Here is an 18324-nt window from a genome sequence, read left to right as displayed (position 1 = left end):
TGTGCCACTTGCATATCTCTTATCTCTTCCTCCCACCCCCTCTGTAAGGAGTGATGTGATACTAAAGCCCAAGTTTGTAGCTCATTAAAGATCTGGCTTAATACAACGGTGACTAAAGCTCTTAAAAATTAATAGGTTAACTACATGGTGATGGTAGATGATTTGACTTTGGGTGGGGGGCAGACAATGCAATATACAGATCTTATTAATGAATGTCACCCAATAAATAAAAGTAAAAAAAAGAATGGTTAACACATTTCTTATGAACACTCTCATATATTGAATTGATTACGCTATGCAATTTAAAAATTACAATAATTAGAAAAATTTTTGGAATGAATGTCAACACAATAACACTATATGGCTGACTACCCTCTCCATTCACATATAGATTTAGTTGTACAACCCTAAGAGATTTGTATGCAATGATTAATGAGCCAAACTTCCGAGCTGTGGTTAGGAGGAAGGTTATTATCAGTACTTGTGTCACACAGTGTGCCAAAAGAATCTGTGTTGCTGCTCAATGGGGGGCCCTTCTAATTTCCGGCTAAATCTGGAATTTATTTATTTTTCAGCCAAAAAGCAACCAAGTTAAAACTTTCTGTTGCCACAGAGTGGCAAAGAACACAAGCAAAACATACAGGCAACTAGCTAGCAGGATGAGTCCCAGCACCTCCTGAATATGCATGGCATAACTAAGACAGGCCACAGCAGGCAGTTTTAAACAGAGTACTTTGTTGGAAAGCAAATCCTGCTTTTCAAAAAGTCCATTGCTGAGGCTCTCTCTATAGAAGTGCTGGTGAACTCTCTAAAATTAGAAGATAGAATGGATATTAAAAAAGTTTTTCATTTATTGATTTTAGAGTGAGAAGAAGGGGGAGGAGAAACATCAATTTGTTATTCCACTTATTTATGCATTAATTGGTTGATTCTTGTATGTGCCCTGACCAGGGATCAAATCCACAAACTTGGCATATCAGGACAATGTTTTAAAATTTAAGGTGACTCAACACTAAGTTGCAATAGCACTAAAATAATTACCATAGATAAAAACCAGAACAAAAATGAAGTATAATAGAAGACTTAGACTTAGAGCTATTTCTTTCATAGAAGGTCAGTATGAAATGAGAAAATCAGATGAAAATCCGATTTTTGAGACTAAAAAAGTTAAGTATGCCAACACAGATCACTAACAGAGAGAGGAACTGAGATTAGTCACACCCAAGGGAGAGAAACCCAGACTAGATCAGACACTTTGTGTTCAGAAATAGAATTATTCTGAAATAATTTCCAATCCTTGGTAAGAAGGACTAGGAATTAATATCAGATAATAAATAATAAATAGTATCCCACTGTGTAGTATTTATATTATCATTATATATAAATACACTTAAGACCAAACTATGTACAGTCTCAATCAGGTGAGTTTGATTATTCTTAATTAGTTCATTTTATTTTCTTAAACTAAGAGCTCTCTTAGGTATTGTACTAGTGTAGATCAATGAATAGACTAGCTGAATGCTTCCTGGTCTCCTAAAGACAAGATTGTTCTGTTCATTATGGTGCATCAGTAGCTTCCCTAGTTCATTCCTATCTGGATTTACAATACATTAGACTTGTATTACCTCCTGTCTCTCTTAATGTAGAATAATAATTGTAATTAGTAATAGTAGTTAATATTGTAAAAAGCTTACTAAGGGACAGACACTGAGCTAAGCACTTTAAATGCACTGTTACATAATTCTTATACTATTCCCATTTTATAGACAAAGAAATAGAGGCTTAGAGAGGTTAAGTATCAGTTATTAAGTGGTAGAGCCTGTATTTGACCCAATGTGTATTTGATAACAAAGCCCTAATTTGTATCCACTTTGTAAATACTTTTTCAATAATTAAAATGTTAATAATATTTCATTTAAATAGCATTTTACACTTTTTAAAAAGTGCACTTAAATGATTCCCCATTTTCTCAACACTTCAGGAAGAAGATAGAATGGTTATTAAAAAAGTTTTTCATTTATTGACTTTAGAGCAAGAAGAAGGGGGAGGAGAAACATCAGTTTGTTGTTCCACTTATTAATGCATTAATTGGTTGACTATTGTATGTGCCCTGACCAGGAATCAAATCCACAAACTTGGCATATCAGGACAATGTTCTAACCAACTGAGCTACCCAGCCAGGGCCTAGAATGGGTATTTTGGTCTCCATGTTGTAGAGGGAAGATCTTGAGGCTCAAGATATTGAATGATTGTCCTAAGGCTATTATCTTGTAAATAACAACTCAGAAATACATAACTCAGAAATTATTATCTTGTAAATAATACATAACTCAGAAATTAGGTAAATAATCTGATTCCAAGTTCAGTCAGTACACTTCTCACCAAAACAAAATTAACTTAATCAAGTGGCTCTTTTGATCTCAGTGATGAGATAAAGATTCTTTTACTCCAGGTACATTTTTAATACTCATTTGATATGTTAAGAGCATCACATTGAAGAAAAATAGCCATCAATTATATAGACCAGGATTTCTCTACCTTACTTAACACTACTGACACTTGGGGCCAGATAACTTTGTTGTGAAGGGCTATCCTGTGTTTAGCAGCATCCTTGGCCTCAACCCATTAAATGTCAGTAGCACCCAGCTGGGAACTTCTGAAATACACAAATAATTAAGTTGATAGTAAAACTCTCTTCCAAGAAGAAACCTACCAATGTAATACTTACTACTCATCATTATTCATTGAAAAGAGGTATTTTATGGACTTTAGACAGGCAAACATTTCTGATAAGCATTTCCTAAAACAAAATTTTACTGTGAAATTTAAAAATTCTGTACTTACCTTTCGTAACTCATCAGAAATGAGAAAGGGATCACAAAAAGAATCTAAACATTTAACAATATGTCCACTGTCTCGTACAATATCTTCATTGTATAACCGTCTAAAAAATGACATTGAAAGCTGTGTGCAAGGAACATTTATAGCTTCAATTTTTTTCACTTCAGTTCCTGAAAAATGATATTTTATAAATACACATAGAAAAATTAATTAAGCATTCTCAATTATTTCCAAAACAAGCATTGCTATACAGAGATTCAAAGTAATGAAATCTAACACGTCTTGATATATGTAAAAGATACATTAAATAATCTTATTAAATTTTTATTTTGGAACTTTTTGGTTTTTATTAATCATTAAAAGTTTATAATAAAATTTCACCACTTCAGGCCTAGATGATGGATATGTAAATTAGAAAGTACCCTAAAATGAAGATTTTTTTTTATTTTGTGTATAATACAGGGTTCTTAGGTCACTTTTAATGCATACAAGATCTGTTCAGAAAGTATCCAGCCATGTACTATGACAAATAGAGACATTTAGTATTGAAGATACAAGAAACATTATACATAGGCCAATGATGCCTCTGTTCCCTTCAAAGCAGGCATGTTGGGACCTCACACAGTTCTCCCAGAATCTCTTCCACTGTTTAAAAAAACACCCTGCAAAATCCTTTGTTGGAATCGCCATCATCTGCCCCCTTGTATTTTCCTGAATCTCATCAACAGTCTGAAATCTCTTCCCTTTCAAAGGTGATTTTAGTTTTGGGAAAAGTCAGAAGTTGAAGGGCACCAAACCTGGGCTGTAGCGGGACTGGGTCACCAGGGTGATTTAGTGTTTCACCAAAAAATTCTGCATGAGACGTGATTCATGAGTGGGCATGCATTGTTGTGATGACGCTGCCAATCACCAGTTGCCCATAGTTGCATCTGTTTTCATCATATTGCATCTCTCAATCCACGAAGAACATTGAGGTCTTACTCCTTAGTAATTGTTTGGCCTGGAGGGGCATACTCATGATGGACAACACCTTCCCAATGAAAAAACACAGTTAACATGGTCTTGATCTTGCTTCCACTTAGCCATGTCTTCTACGGGTGTGGAGAACCAGGCGAATTCCAGTGGGATGACTGGGCTTTCATTCCTGGATCATAGTTGTAGACCCACAATTTATCTTCAGTTATGACCTCCTTGAGGAAACGGTTCGTTGGTAGTGGTTTGAATTAAACCATTAGCCACTGCTGCATGATGTTCCTTCTGCTCTGACAGCAGAAGCTACGAAATGAATTTTGCCATGACATATTTCATGCCAAGATCCTGCATCAAAATCTCAGAGTTTTTGGAATCCCCAGATCAGCTTCTAGTTCTCGCACTGTTAGTCACCTATCTTTGTTGATTGCAGCCCATACACATTTAATGATCCCAGATGTTTGCTTGTTGCAGGCCTTCCAGAACATGGATCACTTTCAACAGATTCTAGACAATCTTTGAAGCATTTGTGCCACCCTTTATGTGTGCTGCACTCACTGCATCATCTCTGAAAGCCTTCTGAATCATCTGCATGGTTTCCATGGAGGAATGTTCAAGCTTAATGCAAAATTTTATGCAGATTCATTGTTCTGCTTGCCCAGTCATTTTGAATGCAACGGCCACACAGTATACATGCTCACTCAAAAGCATCTATCACCCCCACTAAGTAGTACAGTAAAGTTGTCATTGTTCACACATACACATTCCAGTCTACTCTCCTTGGCTGCCAGGTTACATCAATGCGCAGACCATTCTCATTATATTAACAACTGCTGGACTTTTTCCAGATAGACCTAGTATATCAGAATTGCCTATAAAAGCACAGGAATTACTTTATATGACTTTGGATTTGCATTTTTCTTAGTGCACATTACAAAAATTTTAATTAATGTAACTAAAAGGTATTTCTAAAGTCCTTAAGGGTGTCTTGAAAATGTTCTCCATCTAAAAATTTCTTCATTGTGACCTTATTTACAGTGTTTATTGGAAAAAAAAAAGGGTTTTCCTTTTAAAGGTAAATTTCCAACTAGGTCCTAATCAAGTTATTATAAGTTTAGAATTAGAGAAACTTAAAATCATGGTCTTTTGTTGCTTTTTTCTCTTGTAGTTTTAGTACTCTCTACTCCCTATTCCACACTTATTTCCTGAATATGTCTTTCAGGGATGGATTTTTCATTACTAGTAGTTCTATTACAGAAATACATAAAAATTAAAGTATCTTTATTATTGCCTCAATGAATCAATTTCTTTTTTGCATATATATTTATTTCTCTCTCACTCAGATATAGTGTAGTAGTGCTCTTCTTACGTTAGGGAGATTGCAGACCAAATGTGGTGACCCTTGGTATATCCTCTCCCTACACATTTGCCAGCTCTTTGACCCCAGAAGTTGCTTGAGATTCAAAGGAGTAATACCAGTGATTATTTGCACTTCTTCCCTCTGGTTGTCCATCTAGAGTTGTGCTAGGACCTGACTTGGGCTAGTGTAAAGGGAAGAAGGATGCCCAAAGCCAAGAACTGTATATGCCTCAGTAATTCCAAAAGCATTGCTGCTAAGAAAAGCTCCTTTTGTTTCAGAAACAAAATCTGGGGGATTACAGTGAAAAGGCCACACAATATAATTGAGTAGATTTTTGAAATATTACAAGACCAAAAAACAAGAGCAGTGAAGAGCAAGACAGTCTTGACGATGGGTTGGTGGCCACAGAATGAGGGATTAACATTGGGCAACCTGCCATTTTAACAAATGTACCCAAGCTCTGAATTTAGGAGTGACAGGAGGGTTTGGTTGCTGAGAGAAGACAGTTAAATACAGACTACTTAATCTGAGGCAGAGAAATAGTATTTGCTATGGATTGAACTGTGTCCCTCTAAAACTATTATGTTGAAGCCCTAATCCCCAACGTAATGGTACTTGGACATGGGGCCCTTGGAAAGTAATTAGGGTTCGATCAGGTCATGGGTAAGGTTAGGACTGCAATGTATGAATTTTGAAAGGACACAATTCAGTCTATTGCATTCTGCACCTGGACCCCAAACTTCACGTCCTTCTCATACACAGAATACATTTATTCTATCCAAACAGCACCAAAAGTCTTAATCATTCCAACATCAACTCTAAAGTCTAAAAGACCAAAGTGTCATTTAAATATCATCTAAATCAGGTATGGGTGAGACTAGAGGTTAAGATCCATCCTGAGGCAAAGTTCCTCTCCAGCTATGAACCTGTGAAACCAGACAAGTTATGTGCTTCCAAAATACAGTGGTGAGACAGGAACAGGGACAGACATTTTCATTACAAAAGAGAGAAACAGAAGAGAAGGAACAAATGATTATTCCAAGCAAGCCTAAAACTTATCAAGGCAAATTCCATTAGATTTTAAGCCCCAATAATCCTCCTCGTTGGTTCAATATGCTGCCTTCCAGGTCCACTAGGGCAGTGGCTCCACCTCTGTGATTCTCTCCCCAAGATGCAATGTGTTGTTGAAACTGAGGGGGTGGTCTTGATGATCTCTGCATTCTCAGTTCTTCCCTTTTCTTGAAAAACAGAGCATTTTTGCAGCTAAATGGCTCTATGGTATACTCCTGTATGATATAAAATATTTGACAGCTTTAACTTTGTCTTGTTTTTTCCCCCTGTTCCCTTTAGTTCTCATTGGTGTGTCTTTGCCTGTAAAATCCGCATCTCTATTCCTGGCTTCTGCTGAAATGGTTGATTAAGTCCACAAACTGACTCTGTGATCACTTTAACAAATGGTTGCTTAGTGTTCTTTTCAGAACAAGCTTTCCTGTTTTTTTGCAATACGGATATGCTGAGAATTTTCCAGACCTTCAAGTTCTGGTTCCTTTTTGCTTAACAATTCCTTGTTCAATTTCTCCTCTCTTTTCATATTTTACTATAAGCATTCTACAAGACGTAAGCTGATTCTTTGACACTTTGATTAGAAGTCCCTTCAATTAAATATCCATTTTTATTGCTTGTGAGTTCTACCTTTCATAAAACAGTTCAGTCAGGTTCTTTGCCATTTTATGACAAGGACTGCCTTTCCACCAGTTTCCAGTAATGTTCCTCATTGCCATCTAAAAACTCACTAGACTCAACCTTAATATCTGTATTTTCAGCATGTACCTCAAAAGTCATTCATCACATACCCATTTCCATCACACAGTTTCAAACACTTCCACAAGTTTGTTATTTGTTACAGCAGCACTCCACTTCCAAAATCTGTGTTAGTTAGATCAGTCTGCTATCACATAATACCATAGACCAGGTGGTTTAAACAACAGACATTTATTTCTCACAGTTCTGGAGGCTAGGAAGCCTAAGATCAAGGTGCCGGCTGATTTGTTTCTTGGTGAAGACTCCTTGTTTTGCAGATGGCTGCCTTCTACCTTTGTTCACAGGTTGCAGAGAGCACTGCTATCTCCTCCTCTTCTAATAAGGGCACTAATCCCATCATGAGAGCCTCTCAAGACCTCATAATAAATTTAATTATTTCCTAAAGGCTTTATCTCCAAATACCATCACAATGAAGATTAAGGCTTCAATATAAGAATTTTGGAGGGATATGATTCAGTTCATTGCACATGCTATCTGTTACATAGGAATTTGGTTAAATTATGTCTCCAGCATTTATTAGATATATAATGCATCACTCTGATCACACAGAAAATTAAAATGTATTATTTTTTCCTCTTGATACTAGCATTATAATACACAGGGTGTTTCATTTTTATTTTGTGTCCAAGTCTGTGCTTTCTTGGCAACCTCATTAACGTGGAAGTGGCAGAGGCAGGATGGTGCAGTGGTCAAGGTCTTGAATTCTGGAGCGTGGATTTGAGAATTTACTATATCCAGAGTAGTGTAATTACTTAGCTCATGCTTCTGATTCCTCATTTGTGAAATTATATATATATAATTTCTCTCTCAGAGCTGTTTTGAGAATGTGTATAATGTTCTTAGCTGAGCACACGGAACGCATCTGTTATATGTACATTAAAAAAAAAGAGCAAAGTGTGGCTAAATGAAGGGTGCTATGGCCACTGGCCGAGAGGATGAAGCAACACTCACAACTGGTAATCAAGGCAGTGCGGTCGGTAGTAAAGGAGGTTCCATTTCACTCTCTTTAACATTACTTTCCTCGCTAGAAGAAAGTTCTTGTTCTCATTTTAAAAAGCTGTTTCTTTGTTTATCAAAGGCACCAGAGGAAAATTAGAGGGAAGATGACCATATTTCAGAAGAAGAAATAAAAGTAGGGAGAGAGAAAAACAAGCTAATGGAAGAATATTAGCAATCCACTAGAAATGTCTGCTTCTGAAATGAGTGCTACCTCTTCTGCCCTATTTTTTGGACTACTTCTAATTGATTCTGTCAGGCACATGTGGAGTTTTAAAACCTTTCTTTTTGCAGTGCCTTTTTTTAAAAAATTAAAAAAAAAAAAGTGTTTAGTGAAATATGTACCAACACAGGGGAAGCTTGACCATTTTTTTTTCACTGAATCTTATTTTTTGTAAATGAATTGACTGGTTACTGTAAACATGATTTATAAACAGAGTGATACATGGCTCATTATTTCCTTTTGACAATTATGAATTGGTAAATTTTACTCAGATCTTCAGTTTAACTTTGTAAGTAGTCTGAAGATCATGTTGTACCAGCTTTTTATTCTGTAAATTTTGCAGTAGTCCTTTAGCCAAAAGCAATAAAATCTGACCTACTAAGTCTAACATCATAAACTGTAATCTTGCTCTTGACTAATACTAAGAAAAGTTATTTCTGTCCAACGCTACTAGAATTCCATAAAAATGCAACGTAAGAATTCACCAAAACAACCCCATCCAATTTAAAATCAACTTGCTTTTTCTTGAGCACAATTCACATTACCAACCAGATTTTCCTTCTAAATGGAATGACGACTGTTAAGAGGCTTAAATCTAAAATTTAAAATAAAGTGTTCATATACAAATTGATGGTTGCCAGATGGGAGGAGCAGTTGGGGAATAGTGAAAAAAGTTGAAGGGATTAAGAAGTACAAATGGCAAATAATAAAAACAGTCATGGGGATAGAAAGTACAGTGTTGGGAATATAGTCAATAATACAGTAATAACCATGTTTGATGTCACATGGGTACTAGACTTACTGGGATGATCACTTCATAAGTTATATAAATGTCTAATCATGGGGATGTACACCTGAAACTAAAATAGTATTGTATGCCAACTGTAATTTAAAAAATAAAAATAAAATATAAATTTGAAAATATATATGGCGGTGTTTTTGTTTTCAAAATAATCTTCTATTAATGCTCTATTTACTCCTTGATCTGAGAGTTACTTAGAAATTTGAGTGTTCCTACGTGTTTAGGTAATTTTCTTTAAAAATTTCTAGCTGTCTTTCAATGCACCATGAAAACATTAGCTATATAAAGTTCTCCTTTTGAGAACTTAAGACTCTTCCAAGATTTTATTTTTTTTTAAATTATTGGGGTTAAGTATTATTATTTTTTAAAGGGTATTACAAAGAGGCTAATTCCTACCAGAAATCCATTATCCTGTCTCAAATGAGATTTTTCCTCAGATCAGTGGAATTTTACCGAATCCCTTCCCCTGTGTAGAACTGACCACTCCCCTCCTTTTGCTTCCACTGCTATGGTAGGTTTCACCTTTATTGCACATATTTTTCCCATAACAAGTTCTTTGAATATAGATTTTCTCTCATTCATTTTAATTTTCCCTGTACCTGGCAGAGTCCATGAAATGTACAAAAAAAGTACTTTCCAAATTAACGAAAAGAGAAAAATTGCTCTTATGTGCTGAGTCAGGAGAAAGATGCGGGGCAGGCCTGGCACAGCTAATCATATTTGACTTTGATGTTATCAAACAAATGACTAGTCACAATTTGTATTTTAATAAAAATTCCTGAGGCAAAACTTTGTTATAATAGTAAAATAGTCATCTGAAAAGATAAACATACATTTTATTTACCTAATGTAATCCACTGTCCAGAATCTGAAAGCAACTTCAAATTGGAAATAACATTTGGGTCTTTGAAAAAAGCCTAAAATACAAATTTGAGGAAAACAAATTAGATAATTTATTCTAAACAATAATAAGAACTACCTTTTAAAATAACTATAGTAAAATCTCATTTAATGCAATTGGGGAAAGACAAATTTTAAATTGGTAAAATGTCTAAGTAACAAATGCTTTATAAAGAAATGAAGTTTTATTATCTTCAAGTTGGAACAGTATGAACACCACTGTACGTCAAATTATAATAGTCCACATAATTTTCAGGAGGTGGAAAGAATGGGCTAAATGTTGGGCCCTGGGAACAACCCAAAATCATATATAGAATGGCCCTGAGGAGAAAACAGTCTTCCTTGCTGCAGCCCCATCAAGCACTACAGGAAGCTGTCACCACCCATTCTCCTCACTAAGGCCACTGCTGTGCCAGGACTGCCCTGCCTGAAAGCTGAATGCCTCTGCCATCACCTTTACCAGTGAAATGGATTCTCTGTGCACCTCTTTCCTTAAGTTGCTCACTTTGAAATCCCAGTCCTGCACTGGGAAGTTTGACTGGTAAACCTGGACCCCAGGTTTGTGCTGATTGCAAAGGAGGCAAGTGTTTTGGGTTCTACTTTGGACTTCCTAAAAATAAAATTCCACCCAAATCACATGTATGTTCAAAAGGGGGTAGGCAATCAGTAAAAATAATGATGTCTATGATGAGCAATAAAAGAAAAGAAAAACAAAAGATTGGGAGAAAATATTTGAAACAAACATGATTTTTTAAAAATGGGTGCTAACATCCCGAAAGGTTAAGATTTTGAAAAGTCTGATTTAAACATGGTCAAAGGATATAAAAAGTCACATAAAAAATACAAATAGCCAATAAACTTATGAAAAGATACTGAACTTCAAGACCAGTGAGAGAAATGAAAATAAAAACCGTAAGACATTACTTTTACCCATTACATTGGCAAGATTTAAAGACTTGTAACTTTGGCGAAAGTACCAGGAACTATGCACTCTCACACACTGCTGGTGAAAGTATGAATTTTTACAACCTTTCGGGAAGTAACTGGATATTAATCTTGAACATTAAAAACATGCATATCTTATGATCAAACAAATTCTACTCTGAGGTATGTGTCCTGCAGAAATAAAATTGCCAATAGATTAAGATTTACGTACAATATGAGAATTTTTTTATAGCAGTGTCAAAACCTGGAAACAGGTTCAATGTCCATCAATAGAAGGGCTGAATAAAATGCAGTACATTTACACTAGGTGGTATTCTGTTACTGAAAACAAAGTACACATTTGAATAGAATGTAAGCTCCACAAAAGTAGGAACCTGTTTTTCTTACTAACTGCTATATTCCCAAGACTTAGAATGGGGCCTGGCACATAGCAATTACTCAATAAACATCTGCTGTATTGACTCTGAAGGAAAACCATAAGCATTTTGGGTACAAAAAGAGTAGTTTAAGAGTAATGTGTATGATGAAAAACAAGATATAGCCTCTATTTATATGAATGTTAAGTGTGGAAGAGTATCTACCAAAACATTAATAGTAGTTACCTGAGAAGTGGTGGTTGTAGTGTTGTGGGAAGGAGGAGGTGGGGCAGGTGGAGAAGGTAGGGGATAGGATTAGATTGGAATAGAGAAAGGTTGTTGACTCTATGAATTGTTCCTTGTGCTTAGATTGTTGAAATAAATATTTCTCTTATTTACTCTTTTCCTAAATAGCTTCCTGAAAGAGGAATCTATCTGTTTCACTTCTCTACCAGTTATTCTTCTGTATCTGGCTCCTGCTCCCTTTACTCAACTAAAAAAAAAAAAAAAAAAAAATACCCTTGACTTCTAATTCCAAAATCAAAGATACAGTTCCATGGAGTTTACAGACTAAAAGGGGAGATATTACTAACATGCCATGATTTTTATGAAGAAGTGCCAGGTGTTATAGAAGTACATAATAGGAAGATCTAATCTAATGACATTGGGAAGAAAGGTTAATGCACAAATAACAATTTAGGTTTAGATCGAAAAGGTGAGTAGCAGTTAGCTGGCCAAAGGGGCATACTGGTAAATGTTTAACAACTGATACCCCTTTCCCCTCAACAAAAAGCCCTGATTCATAGCATCTGCTAATTTCCATGGATTCTACGCTGCTACCAGTTTAGCAATCAGCAAACAAAGGTTCCTGAAAATTTAGCAGTCAAGCTGTCCTGATCTGCATGTTCGAGCATGACACTGGAAAGACTGTATTTTTTTTAAGATGGAGAAAATGGCAAATTTAAGGTCATTAATATGAGATAGGACAGGGCATCCCAATCAAAAAAAGTAAAGAGGTTCAATGTGGCCAGAGTTGAAGGGGGTAACGGCCAGATGAGGTTGGGGAGTTAAAGTAGACCTTGTAGGTCAAGTTAAAAATTTTGATCTTCATCTAAGATTTACCCATATTGATTAGCATTTTGATCTACAGGCAGTAAAAGACACTGAAGGGCTTTAAACAGAGAAAAAGTGATTAGAGGCATTTTCAGAAGTTCATTCTGGCTGTAGAAAAGAGAATGAACTGAAGGACTATAGAGGCTGGTTAGGATCCGGGAGGCTTCTGTTGTAAGACAGGAAGATGTGATATTCACATGAGTCAAGCCCACAGTAAGTAGGGAGGTACAGAAATATATGAATTAAATGAACATTTAGGAAGCAGGGACAAAGGGAGCCAGAGGAATCAAAACGCGACTCCTGGAAATTTTGTATGAAAACACCAGGCAGAATGAATATCATTTAATAAGGAACAGCGAAGACGGCTCCCATTATGGGGTGAAGATTAACACATTCAACAAGTATTTGTGAATGTCTACATTTTGCCAAGCAAAACAAAGTCTCTGTTTTCATGGAGTTTACGTCAAGTGGTGGACAAGGGTAAACATGTTACAGGTACCATACATGCCCAATTAAAAAGTAAGGTTTCCCCAAAATTTTCCTCAGAAAAAAGAAGTTGCTTCATAACTTTATGAAGTCTTTCAAAGTAAAGAGTGTTTGTGCAAGTATTTTAGTTTATATAACATACATGTTTGAAAAGTAACAAGCTGGAATTAACCTCTATATCAGTACTGGTTTTGAGAGATCTTTGAACAAATCAGTAAAAGGAGGAAATTTAATTAATATTTAGTAATTTTTCCTGGGGAGTATCAACTTACAATTACATTTAGGTATCATTATAAACGGAAGAAGGCTAAGTAGCCTGCAGTGAATTGATCTGGAGCCAATGGAAGTCTTCATAAAGGCCCCTCAAATGAAGTGATAGTTATGTTATTGGGATGACAGCTATACACCTAAATTAATTTAAAAAAACACCCTACCCTAATGTTCGTATATGGTATTTTGGGTTTGTTAGAGAATTCCAGTGAGGCATTAGGAGGGATTCTCTGTATCTCAAATAGCTTTAGGAAAGCTGATGTGTTTTGGAAAAAGATGATTCATAAACTAATTACAGTGATAACAAAGATGCTGATGATAAAATGCATGTGACGATTTGAATAAACTTGTTTCACAAAATGCTTGAAAAGTATTTCTAAATTAATATTTTCTATATAATTTTTAATGTATGCCTACTCTATGCCGCACATAGGAAATATAAGTAAGATATTTGAATCTATCATCTATACGGCACACTGCTGGTCTCCGACCCAATATCAATTCTCTCCTATCCCTTAAGGAATCCTAATTTTATTTGGGACAGCCACCTGCTCAGGTAAAAGTCTGCACTTTATGGACATGAGACTAGAAGTTTAGTTATGACGTTTTATAGTATTGTAGAAATGACATGTTTGTTTAAGTCAGAAGGCCAGGATTTTGCCATTTGCTGGGCATACTTGCACAGACTATTTAACCATTCTGAGCTTTAGTTCTTCGTCTATAAAATGGGGCTTGAAACACCAAATTTGCCAGATTGTTGTAAAGATTAGTGACAAATGTACAAAAAGTGCTGAAAGCTAATCTGGCAAGTAGGAGTCACTATTGCTATAGAAAAACACTTTGTAAAGTAGTATACAAATGTTAACAAAATGAGCCAGGTATTTGTGACATATTTTGTATATATTATTTCCTTTAATTTTCATAACAATTCTCTCAGATTTTCAGTAGTATTTTTATATTAAAAAATACTTGTGTGTCATTTTGCAGAAAAGTGAACAGAGATCAAAGAAGGTTAAGTAACTTGCCCAGTGTCATGTAAGTGGCAGAACTGGAATTTGAACACAGACAGCTAACTAGAGGACAAATCAAGAGGATCCAGGTTTTTTAGGGCCTTCAGCTTACACAATTTTAGTGGCTCTGAGAATACAAAAACATCTATTTTTGAAAAATTTCAAAAACATATGACCATGTGACCATATTGGTAGAATCAGAGTTCCTTGGAAGGGGCTTCCACAAGTGAAGAGCCTGAGCCAATGAGGGGCCCTGAAGACCCATTATCTTCAATGTAAATCCCCTCCCAGGTCATGCTCTTGGCCACAATGCTTTATTTCCTCCCAATTAGTTACATGAGTAAAAATACTGATTGTATGAGTACACTTCTTTGAACTGAAATATGGGAATAATACCATCTACCTCACAGGAAAAACAAATAGGATAAACATGAAGATTTTGAATATTAGAAAAAATTGCCTGGTATTAAGGAAATTGGTTGTGCATTATGGATGAGTCTTGAATCTATTGATGAACTCTGTGCCAACAGCACAACCCAAATGAATTCTACACTGTCATCCATGAAATTTTTCCCAACACCAACGCCCCTCCATTGAGTGGTCTCTTTCTCCTGTGCCTAGGGCACCTGATATATCCTCCATTATAGCAATTATGTTATTGTGTTGTCAAGAATATTCTGCATTTCTAGCTTCCAAAACTCTATAAGCTCTACAAGCTGAGATCAGATCTTTTTAACAACCCCCAACAGGGACATAGTAAGAATAAGTGACTTACATTAAAATTTTTACAGCACTCTCAAATTCAGTGAATTAAATCCTGATGTTCTTTTTTTTTAAAAAAAAAATCATTAACTATAGGGCCAGAGCTAGCATAAATGAAAAATATAAAACTACAAAAATCTAACCATGAATATTTGAGAAATGTTATCACCAACAATGTTATAATAGCATTACATTATATTAACATAATAGTCCTGGGGAAAGAGAAATAGACACTTAACCCATTTATCTTGTTAAGGGTTGAATTAGTTTGCCCACCAAAATTCATGCCCTTTCTTGAACCTCAGAAAGTGATCTTAGTTGGAAACAGGATTGTTGCACATATAATTAGTTAAGATGATGTTTCACTGGAGTAGGGTGGGCCTTCTTATTTAAACATAAGAATATTTACTGGTATTCTTATAAAAAGAGAAGAGACACAGCCATAGACCCATGAAAAGAGAGGGCTAAGGGACTTGGACAGGGGTAGAGATTGAAGTACTGCAAGCCAAGGAGTGCTGAAGATTGCTGACAACCACTAGAAGCTGGGAGAAGGTTAGGAAGGGTTTCTCCCTACAGATTTCAGAGGGAGCTGTCACCTTGATTTTGAACTTCTCTCTTCCAAAACTGTGAGATAGTACATTTCTGTTGTATTAAGCCATCTCTTTTGTGATACTTTGCTACAGCAGCCCTGGGAAACTAATACACTGTCCCAGTAAATATGTTGTTTTATTATTTGGGCTATTGTTTTCCTCACTGTACTTATTGGCAGCTTGCTACAGGCCTGTAAGATCCCCGAAAGCCAGGCTTGCCTGTCTTGTTAGGTCTTGTATTCCCAGCACTTGATGGAATTTCTAGCACATGGTAGGCCCTTAGGAAGTGTTTGAGAATTACTGAATAAATCAATGCCTGAGGACAAGAATGGCAAAGATAGTATCACAGACCATAACAGAATTTTCCATTTGACTGAGGAGAAAACACCCAGGAATTAAAACCATGAATGAATTTTAACTAACGCACCTGAACTTGTACTTTCAAGTTTTTCCCTTTTCAAAGCACTCATTTCTAGTAGCTAAAGACTTAATCCTTTTTTTGGAATTTTTCATTTGGAACTGCTTTTAGAGCCTGCTCTCATAAAGCTTGATTTGACTTTAAGAAACAACCAAAAGTAATTTGAAGCTAAGCCTGGTGATAAAGCTGGGTAATAATACCAAAAAATGAAGTAGAGACTGATTTTCCAGAGAGAAGGAGCGAGAGAGTGACTTTTCAAAATTGTAAAGATCTCTATGATACGGAAAATGAGCAAATGTATGGGGATGGGAAATGTAAAAGATCCTTTTAAAATGTATCACTAGCAACTTTCATTATTCTCAGGCTCCAAGAAAACGACATCACTTAGTAATCGAGTGTTCACAAGAACGTCTGCCTAACTAGGAAAAAAAAGTCAAAATCAGGAGAGACGCTAGGAACTTTCCAACGCCCATACCAACCATAACGAAATCATCCTTCCGATAGGGCTGAAACACCTGGTCAAACCCGAACGCCTGTGCCTTGATTCTGCCCAGCATGGACCTGGAGCAGAAGAGGAAAAAAAAGTCAGCTTCGGCCTCGCACCCTCTGAGAGTACATTCGGCCAGTACCACCCCCGGAACCCCTGCGCGTGCGTCACTGCTGCCTCGCGGTTTCACTCAGGATGGGGCTGCCCCAATCCGGTCCGCCTCGACCCCGGCCGCGAAGGACAAGGGGCTCTTCTATCCTTGCCCCTTGGCCTCTCACCACTGGCGGAGCCGGCTCGTGGTCTCCTTGGTGCTTAGAGACTGGAAGGTTTTCTGAGGCAGGAATCTGAAGTAGTAGCCTCCCGAATCACCGGACTCCGCTGCAGCCATTGTGGTCTCCGCGGCGCCTGAGTGGGGGCCGTTTCCATAGAGACGCGGCGACCCGACGCCGTGGGGGCGGGGCGGAGTGGGGCGGGGCCAAGCGTACACCTGGACCGCGTCTTGCGGCCTCACCGCGGGGCGTGGGCGGTCAAGAGAGGACGTCAGCTTTGGCTTCTCTGGGAACTGGGGCCAACGCCCTTCCCTGGTACCAGGGCGCTGGCACTTTTCCACGCCTGGCCTAGCAGCTATGGTAACTAAGGGTCCGAGGCGAGGAAAAATTGCCAATATATTCGTGTAGAAATGAACTTAATAATAATTACTGTGCATGGGTTAATTTACTCTCTTAAATCCTGCAATCTTGGATGTATAGTTATCTAAATTTGATGACTCAAACATTTCTGAAGAAAAATTATTCTGAATTAATTAGGTTTATCTATTTTGGAAGACAGATGTCTACGTGACTACTTGGGAGACTTCTGTTATACCACCTGACTCTTTTTTTTTGTAGAATTGCACCTGAAGGCTAAAACAATTTTTTGCATACATACTGCAGTACAATATGCTGTTTAATAGAAACATGTATTTCTTTCTTTGTGTTGAAAATTACCTTTTGTATCTAAAATTCTTGTTGTTTTGTTTCGTCTAATTGTAGTGTATCTGGCTTCATAATGAGGATATAGTTCTTTCCTACCTCTGCTAATTCCGTTTCCTTTCCCCATAGTCTTGAAGAACTGATCTTTATTATTCCTTAGTCAGCAACAGCAGGGGAGATGGGGAGAAAAGCACACAGAATATTTTTTTTCCATCATTGATTAGTACTCCATTGTTTACTATACCCCAACTTAATCTTTTGTGTTGTTTGCAGTTTGAGGGTATTCTCAAAGTAGCTATGAATATTCAGGTGCATATCTTTTGATGGACTTAGGCACTCATTCCTGTTGGAAATATATCCAAGACTGGAAGTGCACAGTCGCAGGGGATACTGGTTTTATGAGATACTGCCAAAAAGTTTTCTAAGATAGATCAATTTACACCCTAGCCAGCAATGTGTGAGATTTCCAGTTCTACATTTTTGCAAACACATAGCCATTCTGCTGAGGTTATATTAATTTCTCATTGTGATTTTAAGTTTGCATTTCCTTGATAGTTAATGTTGTCCAGCAATTTTTAACATGCATATTGGCCATTTAGATATCTTCTTTAGTGAAAAGCCTATTCAAGTGTTTTGTCCATGAAGCGTTGTTAGTCTCCTTTTTATTTATAGGAGGTTTAGAATAGTCTGGATATGAGTCCACTGCCAGAAATACAAGGTCTGTCCATAAGGTATCCATCCATGTAATATGAAAAATAGAGACTTTTAATAAAGACAATACAAGATACAAGAAACATTGTACATAGGACAATGATACCTCAGTCCTCTTCAATGTAGGCACTTCGGAACCTCACACATTCTCCCAAGTCGCCATCAGCTGCCCCATCATATTTTCCTGAATCTCACCGAAAGTCTGAAATCTCTTCCCTTTCAAAGGTGATTTTAGTTTTGGAAAAGCCAGAAGTCACAGGGTGCCAAATATGGGCTGTAGTGGGGCTAAGTCA

At 36.8% G+C, this 18324-nt stretch overlaps 1 protein-coding gene across 2 annotated transcripts in view; it reads right to left on the bottom strand.

Annotated features, from left to right (window-relative positions):
* The window catches only part of CFAP300 (cilia and flagella associated protein 300), a 49712-nt gene extending 32975 nt beyond the window's left edge, over window positions 1-16737 (bottom strand). For both annotated transcript variants that reach the window (XM_054592220.1, XM_054592221.1), the window contains exons 1-4: window positions 16628-16737; window positions 16342-16423; window positions 9857-9929; window positions 2845-3011 (exon numbers count right to left, since the gene is read on the bottom strand). In XM_054592220.1, coding sequence (XP_054448195.1) covers window positions 2845-3011; window positions 9857-9929; window positions 16342-16423; window positions 16628-16737 — 432 coding nt within the window. The remainder of the gene's footprint in view (window positions 1-2844; window positions 3012-9856; window positions 9930-16341; window positions 16424-16627) is intronic.
* Between the last annotated feature and the right edge of the window lie 1587 nt (window positions 16738-18324).

The sequence above is a fragment of the Pteronotus mesoamericanus genome, unplaced genomic scaffold, assembly GCF_021234165.1.
Source record: "Pteronotus mesoamericanus isolate MK-2021 breed Mesoamerican mustached bat unplaced genomic scaffold, CSHL_Meso_final scaffold_36, whole genome shotgun sequence".
NCBI lineage: Eukaryota > Metazoa > Chordata > Mammalia > Chiroptera > Mormoopidae > Pteronotus > Pteronotus mesoamericanus.
This window is presented reverse-complemented; position numbering and strand designations above follow the sequence as displayed.